The following is a 21,807-nucleotide window of genomic DNA, read 5'->3' on the forward strand; positions in this document are numbered from 1 at the left end:
CAAAAAAATCAGAAGGAAATTGGTTTCTACAGTAATCTACAGTAATCTTCACGACTTTAAATCAAATTTCAAACAAAAAACTGGAAAAATCGAAAAATAATCTTTAAAAATAGCTGAAAAATCTAAAAAGGTCTTAACATTTTTTAAAAAAATCGAAGAAAAATCAATTGTTCTCTCGAAAATTTTTGCAATTTTAGCATCAAAAATTCCAAAAAAGGGTGTTTTTGGATTCAAAAATGCCTATTCTAGACCCCAAAAATCACAATATTGACGTCTGAAATGCCAATTTTTGGACCTGGAAATGCTGTGTTTTAATCCTCAAAATTCCTATTTCGACCCCCAAAAATCACTTTTTCTGACAATTTTAATCTACAGTAATCTTCAGTAACGAAAAAAACGTTTCCTCAAATTTCAGTCACAAAATTCGATTTTTCAGAAAATCCAAAATCGACTCGCTGACTGCCACTGCAATTGCTAAACTCGGAGCCACTTCAAAAACCAAAACATTCTCATCATTCGCAGTCAATCCAGTGGACACATTTGATATCAAATCAGTGATCAAATCGATTCAAAATGTCATTGAAAATCCACAAAAAGAGAAACGATGGAAACAATTGACTCAGAATTTGGGAGAATGTTCGAATGGAGAGGCCAGTGGAGCACTATCAGCAATTGAGCAGACACAACTCATGGAAGCCATTCGAAAGTATTCGGATGACGTGGACTCGGATGCGGAGACGCTGAATTCGATGCTGGAAGCAGTCGTCAACGCTCGCATTTTGTCGTTCAGAAATGAGGATGCATTTTTGAGATTATGTGTGGAGAAGGAGAAGAATCATGTCGTTGAAGTTGTGTTGAATGATTCGGCTAGAGTGGTTTCAGAGCACATTTTGGCAGAATTGTTGAAGTTAACAGCTGAGTAAGTTTAGAAAATAACCTCCTATTCTTGAAAAAATACTTTCCAGAAAACCAGAAGACCAACGACGAGACCAAGTGATTCAAGTTCTCTCTCGAAACTTCTCGAAAAAACCAATGACAGAGGCCACTGCCGAGGTTCTTACTGTATCTGAAGCCATCGAAATCATGACAGCACTGACACAAATCTATAAGGAGATGAGAGAAGATGATATTTGCGGGAAGGCGTTGTCACTGATTACGGTACTCATGGATGCGCATGGGTCTCGCATTGTTTATGAGGATTCGTTGCATCAGAAGTTTGCCACCGTCAGCAATTTTTTCATTGAAATGGTGAGAGTTTGGTCTACCGTAAAACCCGTAATAGAAGGGCCCTTCTAACTTTAAACTTTAAGCTAATTTATCTCGGTTCCTGTAAAAGATATAAAAAGTTGCCAACTGATAGAATTCTTATCACAATATCACCAATATTTTATCAGTTGACCGCTTTTTGATATCTTTTACGTTAATTGAGATAAGTGAGCTCAAACTTGGCAGTGTGGAACCCTTCTATTACAGAAGAAGCGAAGAAGCGGGTTTAGGCGATAATTTAGGGATATTGGACCCTTAATGAGTCTAGACACTATAATAATCCGGAAATTCTAGAATCCTAGAATCCTTGGAACCTAGAGTTTTGGAATCATGGAATCTCAGAATCCCGAAACCTGGAATAATAGGATCCTGGAATTCTTGGATTCTATTAAAAACCCTAGAACCCTAGAATCCCAGAATCCTAGTATCCTAGAATCCTAGAATCGTAGAATCATAGAATCCTAAAATTTTGGAACCCTGGAATTTTTGAATCCTGGAATCCTTGGAAACTATAATCTCAGAATTCTGGAATCTTGAAATTCTAGAATCCCAAAATCCTATAATCCTAGAACCCTAGAATCCTAGAATCTCAGAACCCTAGAATCCTAAAATCCTAGAATACTAGAATCTTAGAATCCTGGAATCCCGAAACCTGGAATCTTGAAATCTCGAATTCTCGAAATCCTAAAAAAAACCCATTTTTCCAGCAATCCCTCGTCGGCACATTCTCCCGTCTAGAAGCGGCGATTGAAGAGACATCCGACGCATTCACCGCCAGCAACGTCGTCACTCGTATCCATCCAGTTGCTCATCTATTGAATTGGTAGTTCCAATTGACTCATTTTCCTTGTTTTTCATTGTTCCTTCATTGTTTTTGCTATTGTTATTGTTGATTTTTATAATCCTTTAAAAATTTTAAACTGAATTTTTGTTCATGAATCTTCAACGGAAGTAAATATCCATCATTTGTTCCTTTTTCAGCCTTTTTTTATTTAGAATTATCGCATTTTTTTCCAGATTTCCAAAGAAGATGCGGAGGATGCAAAGGTAAGCAGAGAGGAAACTCATGTACTTCTTCTTCCTGTCCACCCACAAAAATTAGTGTTGTTTCTCTTCCTCTTCTCCTCATTGATTCCTAGCTTCTCCTGCCAAACATCTGTCGAACCTCTTAGCCACGGAAAGTGACGGGAATCTCTTTCCCGCTGAGCACAAGAGCGATATAGATATATCTGGGCGGCTCCGAGAGAGTGAAATTCTCAGAGAGTGTTTGTGTGTAAAGTTCGGGTTCTTTTGCGCTACGTCTCATTTCCTGACTGATTCGATAGGCGAGAGAGGCCTGTGATAGAAAGAAAGAGACGACTCTTTTTGCCCCACTTTTTGTTTACTTCGTTTTTATTAATTTTTTTGGAAACTTTAATTTTGAAAATGGAATTTTTGATAATTGAAATTTAAAGCCGAAAACTCGAATTTCAAACCAAAATTTCGTTTTTAAAACTTTAATTTCAGAATTCGGAAAAGCCGAATTTTAAGCGAAAAAATCGAATTTCAGGGATTTCTATTCGAATTTCAAAAAAAAAATCACATTTCCAGTTTCCCGGAAAGGGGACGAAATTAGAATTTTCAGATACCGAAATAGGGATTTTGAAGATTAAAATATAGCATTTCCAGTTCGAAAAAGTGGCATTTCAGATGTCAAAATTGTGATTTTTGGGGTCTAAAACAGGCATTTTTGAATCCACAACCACTTTTTTTTGGAATTTTTGATGTTGAAATGACAAAAACTTTCGAGAGAAAAATTGATTTTTTCTTCGATTTTTTGCAAACTTTTTAGACCTTTTTAGGTTTTTCAGCTATTTTCGAATTTTCTTTTTCGATTTTCCGGCTTGTTTTGTCTGAAATTTGATGGAACGGTGTTTTGATCACTGTAGATTACTGTAGAAAACCTTTTCCTTTCTTATTTTTTTGCAAACACAATCACGTCAAAATGCAGAAAAAACACGCATTGAAAAAAATAACCAGAGAAAATTGGGTTTCTACAGTAATCTACAGTAATTCAAAAACTGTGCTATCAAATTTTAGACAAAAAACCGGAAAAATCGAAAAAGAATCTTTGAAAACAGCTGAAAAACCTAAAAAGGTCTAAAAATTTTCCAAAAAATCGAACAAAGGTCAATTTTTACTCTCGAAAAAATTCCGAAAAAAATTAGTTTTGGTCATTCAAAAATGTCTATTCTAGGCCCCAAAAGTCACACATTTGAAAAGAAATGCCATTTTTCGACATGGAAATGCTATATTTTAATCCTCAAAACTACTATTTTGGTATCTGAAAATTCCAATTTCGACTCCCAAAAATAACTTTTTTTTGAAAATTTTCGAAATACAGCCTCGATATTTTTCCTCAAGTTTTCTGTTGTTTTTAATGGAAAATTGACTGAAAACGCACGAAAATCGAGAAAAATCCTAAAAATAAACTTATTTTTAGGTTACGGTAGTTGTCGTTGTGGGACCCTTTTCACTGATTTTTTTTCTTATTTTGTGTACCAAAAAACACATACCTTCATATCCATCAGACAGAATTTCAAAAAAATCACAAAAAAAATTCTCAGACAATAATTATCTCCAGGTCCTTTTATAGTGGATTTTTCCTTTATAAAAAACCTTCCGAGATAATCTTTTGAATGTAAAAAAAATAGAAAACGTCTACGAAAAAGATGCTACTCACTTCCTTCCGTTTTTAGATATTGAAAGAGAGAGAGAAATAGAGAAAGAGAGATAGAGATTCATATAAAAGATGCTCAGTTTCTTCTTTTTTCGCATTTTTTGCTTCGAAACGAGAGAGTCGCATAAAGATGCCAAAAGTACAAATTCTAGTTCAAAAATTCGGCAAATTTGGAGTCCATTGACGCAAATACGAACTCCCCCCGCCCTTATCAATTTCCCCCCCTTTTACCTCACTGAATGAATATTTTATCAACTTTCTGATACATATGATATTGTCTGCTAAACTCTTATTTTCAGGTCAACCGTCTCCTCAAACGATGGTGGTTCCCGAGAGTTTCCAGCTGGACCAGGAGATCCTTCTGGATGCTGGTGCTCAATTGCACCGGCTCAAGATGTATCCCTACTTTGATGTGGCTCATTATCTGCTGGTTAGTATTTTATTTGAAATAAAATTACTGTAAAAACTCTAATAGAAGGTCACCCAAACCGCCGACTTTAACCTGATCTATCTCAGTTCCTGTAGAAGAGATATGAAAAAGTTGTCGACGGATAAAATGATTATGATAATATTACAAACATTTTGTCAGTTGACCACTTTTCTATATCTCTTACAGGAACTGAGATATACGAGCTTAAAGTTGACTGTTTGAATGGCCTTCTCTTAGAGTACGGTATATAGAATTATCTCCACTTGGTATCCATCTTCAACGACTGCCCGATTTCCTCCCAATCTGGCCAGTACAGTACTTTGATTCGGTTAGAATGAGCAATCAAATTCTGAGCATTCGTCTCGATGTACTCTTTGATCTCTTTAGTGAATTGAGGAGTGTATAGGATCTCAGCGAGATGACCGAATAGAGTAGCATCGATCTGAAATTTTTTGGTGTATGTGTTTTCTAGGTCATTTTAACATGGTGGCCTAACTTTTGAAAGTTGATTTTTCTAGCCGCCAACTTTTATAGCGCGAAAAGGACTTGGTATTCAACTGGCGAAGCTCCTAGGAAATTTTTGTCATAGTGGTCTCTTTTTCGCAAGTTGTGTTTTCTAGGCCACCATGTTAAATGGCCTAGAAATGACCTGATATTCACCTGGTGGGTTTTCTAGGACATTTTAACATAGTGGTCTAACTTTCGCACGAGGATTTTTCTAAGCCACCATGGTAATTGGCTTAGACATGAACTGATATTCACCTGGGGGATTTTCTAGGTCATTTAACCTAATGGTCCAACTCTTGCAAGTCGATTTTTCCAGGTCACTATAGTAAATGATGTAGAAAACAGACCTGGTGAATATTAGGGTATTTCTAGGTCATTAATCAAGGTGGCCTAGAAAACTCAACTTGCAAAAGTTAGGCCACCATGTAAAAATGACCTAGAAAATACACAAGGTGGATATCAGGCCACTTTTAGCCCATAAAAGATGGTGACCTAGAAAAATCAAATTGCAAAAGTTAGGCCACTATGATAAAATCTCAAAAACGAACCGTTTTTGGTTCTTCACCAAACAAATACTTCTTTTCCCCCATTTGAAACTTTGACTACGAGAGTAGAATCCAAGCAAGGTGAGATGATGTTCGATGAGCGTGTAGAAGGCGTGCTCCTTGGCTTTATCTAGGGTGGAGAGCTCAGTCAGCTCCTTTCCTTTGACCTTATCAGCAAGAATATCAATGATAATGGAGGTGTCTGAGATTTGCTCCCCATTGAGTTCGATGAACGGTTGTTGACCCCGTTTTGACATGTGCTTGAATTCATTGCTTACGTTCTGAAAATTCCCTTTTTTTGGATATCGTAACACCTGTAATAGAAGAGCCCCCTTCCTGTCAAGTTTGAGTCACTTTATCTTGGTTCCAGCAAAACGCTGTTAACTGATAAGATATTGGTGATATTATCATAAACAATTTATTTGTAGACATCGTTTTGATATCTTTGAAACCGTGTAATTCTGTCCAAAATCTAACTTCCTAGCTCATCTAGAAATCGAAATACGGTCATTTGAAGTTTTCGAGGCTAGAGACGCAGTGTGTGTGTCGTCCTCTGCGTCTCTAGTCTCTTGAACTTGAGCGACTTTATCTCGGTTCCTAGAAGCGCTAAAAATGTGATTTCTTATTTGACCGGTACTGTATGCCAAACTAGTTCAAGAGATTACCTCATAATCAATCCCAGCCATTCTCAACCAGGTCTCCAACTTCAACGAGTACGGAGATGGACTTGGAAGACATCCGGTTCTAGGGAACTGAATTAGGTACACCTTGTCCTGTTCCCACTCGCTTTTCACTAATTTTTGAGGCATCTGAAGAAGGAATTTGGGTGATTACAAGAATCCGAACCAACAAGTAGCTCATACAGTAATCCATACCGATTTTCTAGAACAAAATCGATTTTGAAGCATTTATCATTTATTTGGAATGGTTCTCTTTTGTGATAAATAAACTTTGGTGGGCATAGGCAAAAAGAGAAAAATCATAAATTGGAAAAATAGATGAAAACGAATACTTGTGTCAATTGGATTTTATACATTTTGATTAGACCACATCTAGAAGGCCTAGAGATTCTAGGCCTTCTTCCACACCGTGTCCATCTTCATCGTCTCCGTGGTCTCATCCCAGTCTGGCCAGTATTGATCGCGAATGTTCTTGACGTAGACCAGCAGATTTGGAGTTTTCTCCTCAAGATGAGTCGCGATTTCTGGACTGAATTGTGGTGTGTAGATGAGTTCGGCGAGATGGGCGAACGTGGTGACGTCGATCTGAAGACATTGGCATAAGAACAAGGATCGAAGGGACTAAAGGGACTAACCGTCTTGATGGTGTTCCCGAAGAGATACTTCTTCTCTCCCAACTGCACAGACAGCGCGTCGAGATCCTTCTTGGCTTGCTCGAGAACCTCTTCCTTCGAGAAAGTTCCCATTCCCTGGGCAGCAGCACGAGCACGGACCTTGCTGGTGAACCGCTTGACGATGAAATTCTTGAAGGCGAAGCCCTTGATTCCCGTTAAAAGTCTTCCGAATCCGCCATTAGTGGCCAGCCAGCTAAAGTCTTGACCTCTGGAATAGAGGGTCACCCAACAGAGATGATGTTCGGTGAGAGCGAAGAAGGCTCTTGCGACAGCCTTGTCTGCCTGAGAGAGATCCTCGAGGTCGGATTTGTGGAAGTGCTCGATGAGGTTATCGATGATGATGGTGCTGTCGGCGTGCTGACGTCCGTTGAGCTCGATGAATGGGATTTGACCGCGAGCGGACATCTTGCTGAACTCGTTGTTAATGTTCTGAAAGAGTTATAGTTAAGGGTGGGAAAATTGGGACCAGCCATGACTCTGGCCGTGGGTATATTGCCGTGGACCAATTGCCACCGTATCCTACTGCTCCCAGAAGGACTCAAAGTGCCGCACCCGACAGTGGCACAGCTCTGGCTCCTGGACCTTTCAGAACTCTACATTTCAGAAACACGACGTTTCAAAACTTGACGTTTCGGAACCACTACGCTTCATAACTCGACGTTTCAGAATTCGAAATTTCGAAACCACGACGTTTCCGAACCACGATCTTTCAGAACTCGACGTTTCAGAACTTTTCTAAATTTTTTTCCACTATGCAAAAATGCAGAAAAGTTCTGAAACGTCGGGTTTTGAAGTGTCGGGTTCTGAAACGTCCAGGAGCCTCATATACAGTCTTAGCTGTTCCGAAGACGTGGGCAGCCGGAGGTAGTTTCGACACATATGGAGACTTACCGTATACGGAATATCCGCCACACGCAAGAATGTCTCCAACTTGAATGCGTATGGAGATGGTGATGGGATCATCCCGGCTCTTGGGAATTGCACCAGGTAGACATGGTCCTTCTCCCAGTCTCTCTTGATCAAGTTAGTCGACGGCATATCAGTGATAACCTTCAATTAGTATCAGTGGTTTTTGATGGGTAGAAGAAAAAATAGAAGAAAAATCGAGAAGAAGAAGAAAATTGGTATTGTCAGATCAGTAGAAAAAAATGTAAGGAATGTTTCCAATTAAAGGCGCTTCTATATAAGTTTCCATATATAGTTTTTTCTTGGGAACCTGGGAGAATAGATTATAGGACAAAAGCGAAAGAATTAGTCATATTTGATTTGTATGGGTGCAGGTATAGCGGAAAAAAAAACGGCTGACAGTTTTCTTGGGGAGGAGAACAAATATGACCTCCTTCAGTTGACTTGGGCAGCCACAAGGCCGATCTGGTCGAGTGATAGCAGCGGGGTGAAACAAAAAGAGGAGGAGGAGGGATAGTGACCGCAGAATCGAGAGGGGGTGGTCACCGACTTGGATCGTTGCCAAGGTTTTCTGTGAGAAGGAATGTCGAAGGTCATTTATATCCGGAGAGAAAGACATGATAGTAATCAATCAGGGATTAATTCGGGAAAGAACATTTCTTTGGCATGGTCAGATCGATGATGAGTACTGTTGTGTTGATTAATTGAGAGGATGCATCCTCATAAGGAGGCGGAGGTGGTAATGGGCCTTTGGAGTCTGTATGCATGGTACCGTCTGTATGCATGGCACCAGTGTACGGTAGAGCGCAGAAGATGCTCATCAGAAGGACCAATCCTAGGATATATATTGGACCTGGAGGAGAGACAGTAATTAGGAATTTACGATATTTTGACGGTTAAAGGACATTTTTAACTTGAAGAAGTTGAAAAGACTGTAGTTCGAAAGTCCTGAAACATCGAAAACATAACATTTCAAACGAATGGAAAGTTACCGTATTACCTTTAATATAAGCCCAACTAAACTATCAACTTTGAACTCAATTTTCTCGGTTCCTGTGAGAGGTATCGAAATTCTGTCAACTAATAAAATGTTGGTGATAATAAGATGAATATTTGAGCAGTTGACAGATTTTTGATATCTCTTCCAGGAATCGAGATATTTGAGCTTAAAGTTGATGGTTTGAATGAGCTTGTAGTCGAGGAAATACGGTAGTTTTGATGCCTGCATTGGCAATATGTTACCTGACTTTTCAGGGCACAGAGTTAGTTATTTTGCAGGATACTGTAGGAATCAGATTCAGAATCTAACTCTAAACAAATTGAATTGAAAAAAATGCTCGTAAATTGCGCTGAAAATTCCCTAAAAATACCCGTAAATGCTCTAACAGAAGCCAACCCTATAAGCTCACTTTGAGCTCAATTATCTCGATTCCGGTAAAGGATATCAAAAATCTGTCAACTGATAAAATGTTGGTGATATTATTATGAACATGTTATCAGTTGACAGATTCTTGATATCTGTCATGGGTGCCGAGATAATTGAGCTCAAACTTGACATTCTCTTTCGATTTTTCCGAATTTTTCGTCTGAAATTTGACCTTCCAGTGTTCGTGAAGATTACTGTAGATTACTCTAGAAAATATTCTATTTTGCAGTTTTTTTTTGCAAACACCATGACGTCGAATAGCAGACGGAAAAAAGAAGAATTGAGATTAGGAATGTTAATTTTCTGAAAGCTATTCCTACATACTGAAGGACCTACAGTATCCTATAAAAATGGTATAATTTGACATAAAAATGAACTTTTACTTCCCAAATTTCTCTGCCTAAATAACCTAGAAATTTTCCTTAAAGTCGTCAATCAGAAAAAAGTCACGTACACACCCAGAAATGATGATAAAAGACCCCGGAAAAGCATTAGATTCCTAGATAGACATCATAATTTTTCAGTTCAAAAAGTGACACAATAGCACTACAATCTAGGCATCAATAGAACTCAAAATTTGAGTCTCAAATCAAGTGTTTTTCGATTTATTGTGACAACAAAAAAGAGAGTAAATAAACAGAAAAATAAAAGTGAAAGTGTGAATGAGTGGTGGGGATTCAATTCAAAAATTGTGAAGTAATAATGATGGAGATGTCAATGGGAGGGTGCTGATGATGACTTTGAAAAGGAGAGAAGAACATCAGAAGAACAGCAATTTTCTCTAGAAAAATGAGAAAAATGGAGGAGGGAGAGACCGAAAAATTGCTGCCGATGGATGGCAAAAATTGGCCGCTATTTGTTTGTGTCGTATTTGTGTGTGTAAACCTGCGCAGAGGAGAGACAGAGAGATGTTGAAATGGGTAAAATTGGGAGTGGACGATGATGATCGAAGTCACATGGGCGGGGTTCAACTGGGCAGAAAATTGAAGGGAAGGGGCGGAGTCTTGGGATGGGATGGAAAGAGAAAAAGATACCGTCTACTTTGAGCTCAATTATCCCATTTCCTGTAATAGTTATCAAGAATTTGTCAACTGATAAATGGTTTATCACATTATCAGCAATATTTTATCAGTTGACACATTCTTGATATCTTTTGAAGGGGCCGAGATAAATGAGCTTAACATAGACGGCTTGGCTAGCCTCTATTAGAGGAAATACGGTACTTATGGGAAAACAGTTTCCAATTTTTTTTTCGAAGATTCGGGAAATGGATATTCTGGTCTGAATAAGTCTAGAAATGAGATATGAGGCCCTGCTCTAAGTTCCTAGATGCATCTAGTAGTTAGTCCTTGATAAGGTATAAATCAGAGTTTAATACAAGAATGGTCGACCACCTTAACTGTCCCCGACGGCTGTCCGGCGGCTCATAGGACTTCTCGAAAGAGCTCAGGCGACTCAATTCTTATAAGCTAGCTCGGTAGATAATGATGTCGTTATGTTAGTTGAGCTAGCTAGTCAGCCGGACTTCCTTCAATTTCACAGCTCTCTCATCCTCTATTAGAGGAATTCTGACTACCGTATTTGCTTTAATAGAAGCCTACCCAATACGTCAGCTTTGAGCTCAATTATCTCGGTTTCTTTGAAAGATATCGAACGATTTTCAATAGATAAAATGTCGCTGATATTATGATGAATAATTTATCAGTTGATAAATTTTTGATATCTTTTAAAAGAACGGAGACAATTCAGCTCAAATTTAACGACTTGGGTAGACTCCTATTAAAGGAAGTACGGTATCTGTGATTCGTGATTGAATAGTATCTTCATTTTCATCAAATATAATTCAAATGTATGTCGTAAGATCTGCTAAACCATGTCATTAGAGCCATAGTCGATGTTCTTTGCAAGTTGGCACTAAAAAGGCACCGTTTTATTTGCTTTTTCTAAACAATGCTTGCAAAACGCCGTGTTAAATTGTTGAAAATTTGTGGAGAGCTATTTTGGTAATAGAAGGGCCCAACTTTCAACTTTGAGCCTATTTTCATCTTTTTCTTTGAAAGATATCAAGAATCTGGTTACTGATAAATTGTTTATCATAATGTCATCAATATTTTATCAGTTGACCATTTTTTGATATCTCTTATAGGAATCGAGATAGTTGAGCTCAAAGTGGACAGTGTGGGGAACCCCATCCATTGGAAATTTGAAAAGTAAAAAGTGCCAAAATGACGGCCTACGGGGTACTGTTCTATGGACCATAGTGGCCCCAATCTGTTTGTCAAAACGGCAAAAATAAAGTGAGCAATCGTAGAAACACCTCTGGACACCTCTGGGTAGTCTAAAGTATCACATTCCAAAAAAAAAAAAACCTTCCGTTTGTGACTGACATCAATGTTTAAAGTTACTTCAAAATCTTTACTGACTCATAGACAAAACAAACCTGCTGTTTACCTAACTGACCTGACTCTGATCTTGAGCAAAGAGCGTGACAAAAAATTAGGAAATCTTGACTCATTGCTACCTGAAAAATTGAAATTGAGCACGAATGGTTATACTGTAAATGTCCCAATCCAAAGATTCACTTTGAGCTCAATCATCTCGGTTCTTTTAAGAGATATCAAAAAGTTGTCAACTGATAAAATGTTTATCATAATATCAGAAGTATTTCATCAGTTGACAGATTTTTGATATCTTCCACAGGAAGCGAGATAATTGAGCTTAAACTTGGGGCATACGGTATGAGAAAATGTTGGTTTTTCTGCAAATTGAATGGTATATATCTTTCAGATGATAATCGAAGTCCGTGACGATTTGGGATCCGCCGCTTCCATCTTCTCTCGTAAACATCCTCTCTCCTGCTGGCTCTCCTCGATGCTCATGTGCTTTGCCGACGCCTTCCTAGCCAACTTCTTGCTCGGAGAACCTGTAATTGCTCCATTCAAACGACACGACGACGTCATCCTGGCCACCATCGTCTGGTATCTGGTATTCTACGCTCCGTTCGATGGCATCTACAAAATCTCAAAAGTCACCCCTGTCAAATGTGTTCTCGCTGTGATGAAAGAAGTGAAGAGAGCCTATAAAGTGTCTCATGGAGTTTCTCATGCTGCCAAATTGTATCCACAATCGTATCTGGTTCAAGTTTTGGTCGGAACTGCAAAGGGTGCCGGATCGGGAATCGTCAGAACGCTGGAGCAGTTGGTGCGTGGTGTCTGGTTGCCAACTCATAATGAATTGCTCCGCCCATCGTTTGCCACCAAGGCTTGTGTCATTGCGGCGTCCGTGTTGGCTTTGGAGAAGAGTGGAACATATTTGACAGCTCCACATGATCTCATCTACTTGGTAAGTTCCCATTCGATTCCGTCGGGAAATTTAACTGACCGGTCGGTCGGTTAAGTCGGCGGACGGTCGTCTGAGTCGGTGGTAGGTCGGCTGGAGTCGGTGTTCGGCCGGTCGGCTATGCCGGCAGTCAGTCGGCTGAGTCTACGGTCGGTCGGCTGAGTGGGGGGGTCGGTCGGCTGGAGTCCGCGGTCGGCCAGCTTGGTCGGCGGTCGGGCGGTCGGCAGTCGGTCGGCTGGAGTCGGCGGTCAGTCGGTCGGTTAAGTCTGCGGTCGGTCGTCCGAGTCGGCTGGGGTCCGCGGTCGGTCAGCTTGGTCGGCGGTCGGGCAGTCGGCAGTCGGTCGGTCAGCTGGAGTCGGCGGTCAGTCGGTCGGTTAAGTCGGCGGTCGGTCGTCCGAGTCGGCTGGGGTCCGCGGTCGGTCAGCTTGGTCGGCGGTCGGGCAGTCGGCAGTCGGTCGGTCGGCTGGAGTCGGCGGTCAGTCGGTCGGTTAAGTCGGCGGTCGGTCGTCCGAGTCGGCTGGGGTCCGCGGTCGGTCAGCTTGGTCGGGCAGTCGGCAGTCGGTCGGTCGGCTGGAGTCGGCGGTCCGCATCTGTTGCCTCGACAGTCCGAATTGAAAGCCTTATGATCAATTTTTCAGGTGATTGTTGGCTTTTTCGTCTACTTCAAACTCTCCGCCGTGATTCTCCACGTCACCGATCCATTCGGTCCAATTGAGAATCTATTTTGTGCTGTCTTCATGGGAGGTATCTGGGATGCCGTCTCTCGTGCCCTTGCCGCTTCTCGTGATCGTCGTGCCGCCGGACATTCGAACGAAAATGGATCCTCGATTTCAGCTGGTGAAAAGAAGGATCAATAGGATATTTTTCTTCACATATTACTTCTTTTTTTTCTAATTTTCTGAATTCAGTATTTTTACCTTTTTTGTTTTTTTTTTATTTTTTCGTTTCTTCTTCTCAACGAGTCACAAATCTGCCAATTTTCTCGATTTAATAAAAAAATTTTGAAAAAAATCTTCGCAATTTTTTCTTTCTTGTGTGCTGTGTTGAATGTTCTCACCTAGTTTTTGGATTACTTACATCCGTTTTTACAGTTTTCAGAAAAAAAAACATCTGAAATTGAAATTCAGATGAGCGAAGATTCAAAAATCGATAATCAACCGGGCAATGAGTCGGAATCGTCGTCAGCAACGTCGTCAACGGATTCGATTCCTCCGTTTTCAGAAATTCAAGTTAGCATTTTTTTTCGGAAATTTCTACAATTTTCTGAATTCAAAAATTTAGAAAATCCGGATTTTCGAAATCAAATTATTCCGAAGATCCCAACTTTTCGAAATCGGAAAATTTCAGCATTTTTGAAAATCGCATTATTTTGAGAATTCAGAAATTCTAGGAATTTCGAAAAACGGAATATTCCTAAATTCCAGAATTTTCAAAATCAGAATATTCCGAAACTCCCGAATTTTCAAAATCGTAAAATTCAGAAATTCTGGAATTTTCAAAATCGAATTATTCCGAAATTTCCACCTTTTTGAAATCGGAATTTTCAGAATCGTAAAATTCCAAAATTACGGAATTTTCGAAATCGCCATGCCGATCATCCTATGTACTGTAATTCTGAAAATTTCTGAAAATTTTACTGAAAATTATTTTTTCCTTAAAAATCTTCTTTCCAGATAATCGAGGTGAATCGTGAGAACTTCTCCAAAATCTGGCCCTATCTCCTGGTCTGTGTTAAATCCGCCGACTTCATCGGAATCGATTTGGAACTCAGTGGTCTAGGCGGACAGGGATTACGGTCAAAAGATGTGCAAGAGAGATACAAGACGATTCGAGAGGCCGCCCATACCCGGAGTATTCTCTCCATCGGAATCGCCACAATGAAACTGACTCATAAAAGTGAAAAGAGACGGGCTCTTCGCTACGAGACCCAAGTTTTTAATCTGTTGACACTCTCGGAAAAACCATTCACAATTGAACCATCTGCTCTTCAATTTCTTGCAAAACACTCTTTCGATTTCAATCGTCTCATTCAATCTGGTGTTCAATTCCAGGTAGAGTGCCGAGTTGAATCGAAAGTCGAACTTCTCCTTGTTGATTTCAGTAAAACTCGTGGTGGCCTAGAAAACTCAACTTGCAAAAGTTAGGCCATCATGTCAAAGTGTCGTAGAAAACACACCAGGTGAATATCAGGCCATTTCTAGAACATTTTGACATGGTGGCCTAGAAAAATCAACTAGCAAAAGTTCGGCCACCATGTCAAAATGGTCTAGAAAAATCACCAGGTAAATATCAGACCATTTCTAGAACATTTTATCATAATGGCCTAGAAAACTCAACTTGCAAAAGTTAGGCCACCATGTCGAAATGGTCTAGAAAACGCACCAGATGAATAGCAGGCCGTTTCTGGACCGTTTTGACATGGTAGCCTAGAAAACTCAACTTCCAAAAAAATCGGCCACCATTTCAAATAATCCTAGCGGACATTCAAGTCGATTCGAAATCGATAAAAGTCGATTTTAATCGAGATTCAGTCGACTTTCATCGCATATGCATAATCGACACAGTACACTAATTCCAGGGAACCAATTGTCCACTGAAAACGCTATTCCATGAGTTGCTAGGCTCTTCAAGCACACTTTGTCTTCACAATGGTCTCATCGATTTGGCATTTTTATACAAGCAAATGTACGGAGTGGAACTTCCCGAGACTCTCGACGAATTAGTGAACAATTTGAGTGATTTGTTTCCGGAGGACTACTTGCCAGTGGCTGATTCAAAGTATCTAGCAGAGTATCAGACTAGATACAAGGCTTCCTATTTGGAATACGTTTTCAGACGAACGTGAGTAAAGATTATATTTTTGTGGTACAGAAATATAGGGCTGTGGAAGGGAATGTGGTAGCCGTGGTTGAAGATCATACAACTACAGTGACCTAAAAATCTCGATTTTTGAATATCTTGAAATAACCGCTTGAAATAAATGGCTTACTTTTTCTAAAATTTTGGATTTCTAGGCCACCAATGCCCTAGAAATCCGGGAACCTAGGCCACAATTTCATTGGCTAGATGTCAGAGAATTCCTGCACAGTCTTTAGGTTTCAAAAACGTTCATTTTGTAGGGAGTTACATCAATTTGAAGATTGATGGCCTAGAAATCCAAAACTAGGCCATCGATTCAAACGGCTGTGAATCGAAGGTTTTTGGAATCCAACAACTGGTGTTACTAAAAACAAGCGCTTCCGATTGATAAAATGAATGGTGGCCTAACTTTTTAGAAAATTTGGATTTCTAGGCCACCAACGTAAATACATGCTCCTTTAAGGACTTCACTACCGGGCTTAAACTCCGCACACTCTTGAATTTTCGGCAGCAACGCGCACTGAAATTAGACCAGAGAAATAGCGAAAAAATTGAGAAATACGAATATTCTCAGGTTACGTTAGTTGCCGTTGTGGGACCTTCGGCCACGGCCAACGGCATACCAGAATAATAAAGGTTTTTTAGTCAAGGAGACAACGAAATCGAGCGACAATCCAAGCGGTACCACTTGGAAATCGTCTTCCCATCTCCCGAAAACAAAATGAAGGTTCTGAAAGAAGCCACGGAAAGCGTCGACGTCCGTCTTCCAGAAGGATTCCCAGACCATGCGATTCCCATTGATCTCCATATCCACACATGCAAATACTTTGCCGCACACGGCTTCTGCCACGCCCATCGATCTGAAAAAGGCTGTAAAATGTTGCATGACGTGGATGCGGCGATCGATTTGCAACGGATTAAAGAGAACAAGAAGGCGTTCAGAAGAAAGAGAAGATATAATAATGTGGTGGCTGAATCGGTTGCTGAAAAGACTGGAACTGATGAGGAGGCGTGGAAAAATGCGAAATTCCAGGAGAAACTGCTGACGAGAGATTTTCGGGAGCAGAAGAGAAATGTGGTTACGGGATTGCATCGAGCGGGGGTGGATGCGTTTATGACGGTTTTTGCAGTGATTTATCAGCAGAGAAGGACACTGATGACTGAGGATTCTGTTGATTTACAGGTACTGTAGTTGTCCGAAGTCTTTGAAAAAAAAACCGATTGCTTGAAATGCAGGACAGTATTCTTCTGAAAGGTGGTGTACGGTGAAGTTTTTGTGTTTTACATGCCATTTTAATATGATGGCCTAACTTTTGCAAGTTCGGTTTTCTAGGCCACCATATTAAAATTGTATAGAATTGGTCTGGTATCCTTCTGGGGTGTTTTCTAGGCCATTTTGAAATGGTGGCCTAACTTTTGTAAATTGAGTTTTCTGGGCCACCATGTCTAAATGGTCCAGAAATGGCCTAATATTCATCTGGCGCGATTTCTAGGCCATTTTGAAAAGGTGGCCGAATTTTGCAAGTTGAGTTTTTTTAGGCCACCAATTTTTTGCCGTAGAAAAGGTCAGATACTTACCTGGTCTGTTTTCTAGGCGATTTTTACATGATGGCCTAACTTTTCGAGTTGAATTTTCTAGGCCACCATGATAAAATGGCCTAGAAATGGCCTATGCCCCTGGTGTGTTTTCTAGGCAATTTTAACATGGTAGGCTAACTTTCGCAAGTTGGGTTTTCTAGGTCGTCATGGTAAAAAGGCCTAGAAATAGTCTAAGATGCCCCAGGTGTTGTTTTTAGGCCATTTTGAAGTGGTGGCCTAACTTTTGCAAGTTGAATTTTCTAGGCCATCAAGTTGAAATGATCCAGAAAATACACCAGATAAATATTAAACAATATATATATTTATTTATTTGCAATGCATGGGGGGAAATCGATAGATAATTTGGCAAGAAATGGGACATGAACAAATAAAAAAGTAAAATGACCAGACGGACCGACTAGAGTCCTGTAGGTCAAGTGGGAGGGATCAGAATATCATAAGGAATCGCTCCTACTCGCTTAGCAAACGCCACCGGACTGAGCTTACTATTAGAATTTATCACCTTACATACACATAGACAAGTTTCTGTGAAGGAAGCAGTCAAAGTATTGACCGTTGATTTTGAACAAATACGGGGCTCTGTTAGAATGGCTGGGAAGAATGTAGGACGACATGGAGGGAAAATGGTATGAGTTTATAACAATTTTGTGATAGGTACGGAGAACTAGAAGGGTGCGGCGATGAAGGGTGGTTAGCATAGAGAACTGGGATAGGCGATCGGTGTATGAATTGAAGGGCATATTACATCTCTGAAAGACTTTTCTGGTGAAAAAACGAATTCTAGGCTATTGTAACGTGGTGGCATATAAAATTCAAATTGCAAAAATTAGGCCACCATGTCAAAATGACCAAAAAACAAAGAAAAACATGTCAGCAACAACACTCCGAGATTCCGCATTTTTTGGGAATTTCTCGAAAAATGGGTTTTTTTTTTGAAAAATTCGTTCTCGATAAGACACTCTGCTTGAGAAGAAGTACTGTAGTTTCAGTAACTCCTAATGTCAGTTTTAATTCTGATTCTGATTTTTTGAATTCCAACTTCATCTCCCATAATCATATTCTTTCCAGTATCTCAACCGTATCCCACTGTCCGCCAAAGACCAACCACTCCATCTGAGTCGTCGTCAAGTACCGATTCCGAAAGGAGAAGGCGTCGTCGACGGCCATCTGGAGGCATTCGCTGAAATCAACAAGCAACGAGAGCTCATAAAGAAGAACGCAATGGCATCATCGTCCAAATAATTATGATTATTCTTTTTTTTTTAATTTTTATTATTTTTGTTATTCTGTTGATTGACTTTTTTTGATTTTTAATTTTCTGAACTAAAATTTGTTTTTTTTTGTTGCTTCAATATAGCTTGTAATAGAGAAAAAAAAAAGAGAGAGAGAGAGAGAGAGAGAGAGAGAGAGAGGATTAGAGAAGTCAAACTAATAATTACTGCTTCCTCTTCTGCTCTTCAACTGCCGACACACAGAGTCACAGAAGAAGAAGAACGAAGCCAAAGGGAAAAAAGAAACAGAGAAAGAGACAAAAAATGAAAAAAAAACACGGAAATTTTGCTATGTGTGCTCCCGTTTTTTGTCGTCGTCGTCGTCGTCTTCTTCTTCTCCTATTTTCACTTGACTGCGAGCTTACTCACTCCTACCCGTTCCGTTCCTCTTCTTTTTTTCATTTAGCTCCCCGCATCCTTTTTTTTTGGCTGAAAATTTAATTTGGATTTTATTTTTCGCTTTTTTGTCCGACTATTTGAAAGTGCGCTCTATTCGTAGTTATTAGTGAGGTGCGCTTGAATATGTAGAGGACAAGGATCTAGAAATAAGGACAGAATCAGCTGATTTGGGAAATGTAAACAAGTGAAATCAAATAGTTATTCTTTGATTTTTTTAGCGTAAAATATTTGAAAATACATGATCTTCTGAATTTTACAAAATAAGAAGACAGGATCAAAAAATTGTGACCATTTTCAGGAGTCTGTAGCTCGGCTGTCAAGTTTCCAATCACTTTGAAAATTTTGGAAAGTGTAAAACAGGTCTAGAATGAAAACTTTGCATTCACGGAATTTTTCGAAAATTGCGATTTTTCCAGCTATTTGCAGATTTCGAAGGACAATCATTTTTTGCCTTTGTCTTGCACTGAAAACGTAGGAAACAAGTGTCTTTCAGAAATCGGCAACTAGCTGAAAAACTAGGACTTTTCAAAAAAGTTCTATGAATGCAAAGTTTCCAATCTAGGTCTGTTTTCTAACCTCCAAAATTTTCAAAGTGATTGGAAACTTGACAGCCGAGCTCCAGACTTCTGAAAATAGTTAGAATGGCCGAAAAACAATTGAAAATCACAGTTTGTTTTACTTATGTTTATCTTGGTACTGTAATTCAAAATATTTCCCGAATTTTCTATTTTTAGGATCAAAATTTCAGTATATTGCTTATGTTCTGTCCATTTTAGAGCTACATTCTCAAAAATTACCATTATGAAAGTGTTTTCTACAGTAATACCAAATTATTATTTCCAGTGGCCAGAACGACAACTACCGTACTCAAAACTGCTTGAAATTTGGAAACTATTTTGAAAAGACAACTTCTTTAGTGTAAAAAATGCCGAAAATCGAGAAAAATCGTAGGAAGATATAATTGTTTTTTAGACAACATTTTTTCTAGCTTAGCTAATAACTTGACTAACATTCGTTCATATGAGAAATACCGTAAACCCTGTAATATTTATATAGCCTCAATCTGTCAACTTTGAGCTCCGTTATCGCGGTCCCTATAAACTATATCAAAAATTTATCAACTTATAAAATGTTTATTATAACATCAGCAATATTTTATCAGTTGACCACTTTTTGATATCTTTTACAGAAATCGAGATAAATAAGCTCAAAATGAACAAGTCGGCGCTTGCCTGCTGAGCTATGTGGTGGGCTGCCGACCTTTTATCTTTGAACCCATTTATCTAGGTTCCTGTGAAAGATATCGAAAATGTGTCAGTTGATGAAATGTAGGTGATTTCATGATAAATATTCTATCAGTTGACCACTTTTTGATATCTTCCACAGGAACCAAGAAAAATGGGCTCAAAGTTGACAATTCTATTTAAAAAATCAGGAAATTTCTAGCTTGTGATTCTGCTATTTTTCATCTGATTTTTCCGAAAATTTATATATTTCCTTCCATATTCCACATAAATTCTGCATTGTCCTAAAGGTCCTCTCCTTCCATATATTCATCTCAACACAAGAAATCCTTGCTGAGCAATCCCAGTGTGTATTTATAAGAAGGAAAAGAGAGAAACCAAACCAAATATATAAAAATATATATGAATGTGCTGAAAAGAAGAAAAAGAAGAAGAAGAAGCGATGTAACAGAAAAAGAGACATTGAGAGAGAATACACACAGAAGGGGTTTTGTATGCTTGTGCGTGAATGTGATATTTAATTGAGTTCCTGCATTTCCATACATCCCTTTTCTCTATGCTCCTCGTTCTTCTTCTTCTTCTATTTTTCTTTGATTTATTCGAAGAAAAAGGAACGAGAATCTAATTTGAACTGATTGTTTCTAGTAAAAGGACATTTTCATACTTGTAATCCGGGCCTTTGCCGGGCCTTCGCGGGCCCTGCCATAACTTCTTTCAGAATCAATGTTTTCGAACATACTTAATCAGACGTGATAGAGCTCTACAAGTACTACAAAACGGTATTATTTGGAATACTGTATCTTGGTTATGAACAGAGTTACAGAGCAAAAGGAGCGAAAAAAAGCTGATGGGTCCTGCGAGAAAAGCCATTTTATGATCTGTAACTTTGTTCATAGATAAGATACAGTATTCCTGATTACAAGTATGGGCATTTTGCTGTTCTTGTAGTTTTAAGATCTGAGGAAAGAAGATGTGAATGACGTTGGAATCTGGAAGTGACGGATTTCTAGATGGATAAATATATAAATAGGGACTTCACATCTTTTAATAATGAAAATCTGAATTTGTGACTTTGATTGAAGTTAAAAAAGTAAGTTTACTAAAAACCTGAAATTTCTTGTCTAGGAAATTGTTTAAACGTTGCAAAATCGCTTAGAACTTAAATATGTCTAACTTCAAACTCATTCACCTCGGTTTCTGTGAAAGCTATCAGAAAGTGGTGAACTGATGAAATGTTTATCATGAATTGAGTAATATTTTATCAGTTAACCACTTTTTGATATCTTTTACAAAAAATGAGACACATGGATTTGAAGTTAAAAAGTCGGCAGCGCCAGCAAGAGCCGACTTGTTCACGTTGAGCCCATTTATTTCGGTTTTTATGAAAGATCACAAAGCCTGTCAACTAATAAAACGTTGTTGATATTATGATAAACATTTTGTCAGTTAAATACTTTTTGATAGCTTGTGTTCTATTGCACTTTGATCTCAATTATCTCATTTTCTATAAAAGATATGGCTCTTTATGATTTAACGGGGGTTTTAAACAATTAACCGGGGTTTAAAATATTAATGGGGGTTTAATTTTTTGACGGGGGTTTTAAAAAAAAACTTGAAAACTTAACGGGGGTTTTGAAAATTTGAAGGGGTTTTGAGAATTCACGGGGGTTTAAATATTAGACGGGGGTTTTCAAAAAGTGTCAGGACGATGTTTGGGGAAGTCCCCAAAATGTTCCAAAGTGCTACAGTCTCTTGTTTTTTGCTCATTTCAGTTGATTTATTCTTTTCTGAAATCATTTTCTTGTTTTTTTTCTTTTTTCATTTCTAAAGTTTCATGGCACTTTTCTAGAATTACGGAACGAAAAAAACTTTATCCAAGTCTATCATCTAACCCTGGAAGCAGGTACAGGAGGCTTAGAAAGGGAAGGGCGATCAATTAATTG

General features: G+C 38.9%; 5 protein-coding genes across 5 annotated transcripts in view; 3 read left to right on the forward strand and 2 right to left on the reverse strand.

Annotated features, from left to right (window-relative positions):
- CBG20930 overlaps positions 1-2,093 on the forward strand; it is a gene marked incomplete at both ends in the record, with an annotated part of 3,653 nt that extends 1,560 nt beyond the window's left edge. Inside the window, 3 exons of the mRNA XM_045242765.1 lie at positions 523-919; positions 966-1,248; positions 1,974-2,093. Of these exons, the coding sequence (XP_045097178.1) occupies positions 523-919; positions 966-1,248; positions 1,974-2,093 (800 nt within the window). The remainder of the gene's footprint in view (positions 1-522; positions 920-965; positions 1,249-1,973) is intronic.
- A 2,575-nt stretch (positions 2,094-4,668) lies between these two features.
- Positions 4,669-6,276, reverse strand: CBG20931 (the record flags this gene model as incomplete). Its single annotated transcript, XM_002631683.1, has 3 exons — positions 4,669-4,857; positions 5,488-5,748; positions 6,133-6,276. 3 exons carry the CDS (start codon positions 6,274-6,276, stop codon positions 4,669-4,671), a joined length of 594 nt encoding a protein of 197 aa, XP_002631729.1.
- A 261-nt stretch (positions 6,277-6,537) lies between these two features.
- On the reverse strand, positions 6,538-7,859 carry CBG20932 (the record flags this gene model as incomplete). Its single annotated transcript, XM_045242767.1, has 4 exons — positions 6,538-6,732; positions 6,783-6,875; positions 7,052-7,414; positions 7,713-7,859. The coding sequence occupies 4 exons, from the start codon at positions 7,857-7,859 to the stop codon at positions 6,538-6,540; spliced, it is 798 nt and encodes a 265-aa protein (XP_045097179.1).
- Positions 7,860-11,000: 3,141 nt separating this feature from the next.
- CBG20933 lies at positions 11,001-13,349 on the forward strand (the record flags this gene model as incomplete). Its single annotated transcript, XM_002631685.2, has 3 exons — positions 11,001-11,009; positions 11,941-12,495; positions 13,131-13,349. 3 exons carry the CDS (start codon positions 11,001-11,003, stop codon positions 13,347-13,349), a joined length of 783 nt encoding a protein of 260 aa, XP_002631731.2.
- A 270-nt stretch (positions 13,350-13,619) lies between these two features.
- CBG20934 lies at positions 13,620-16,543 on the forward strand (the record flags this gene model as incomplete). The annotated part of the gene is made up of 4 exons (XM_002631686.2): positions 13,620-13,721; positions 14,166-14,543; positions 15,071-15,333; positions 15,997-16,543. 4 exons carry the CDS (start codon positions 13,620-13,622, stop codon positions 16,541-16,543), a joined length of 1,290 nt encoding a protein of 429 aa, XP_002631732.2.
- Positions 16,544-21,807: the final 5,264 nt, after the last annotated feature.

This window comes from Caenorhabditis briggsae, assembly GCF_000004555.2.
Source record: "Caenorhabditis briggsae complete genome, chrII, whole genome shotgun sequence".
Lineage (NCBI taxonomy): Eukaryota > Metazoa > Nematoda > Chromadorea > Rhabditida > Rhabditidae > Caenorhabditis > Caenorhabditis briggsae.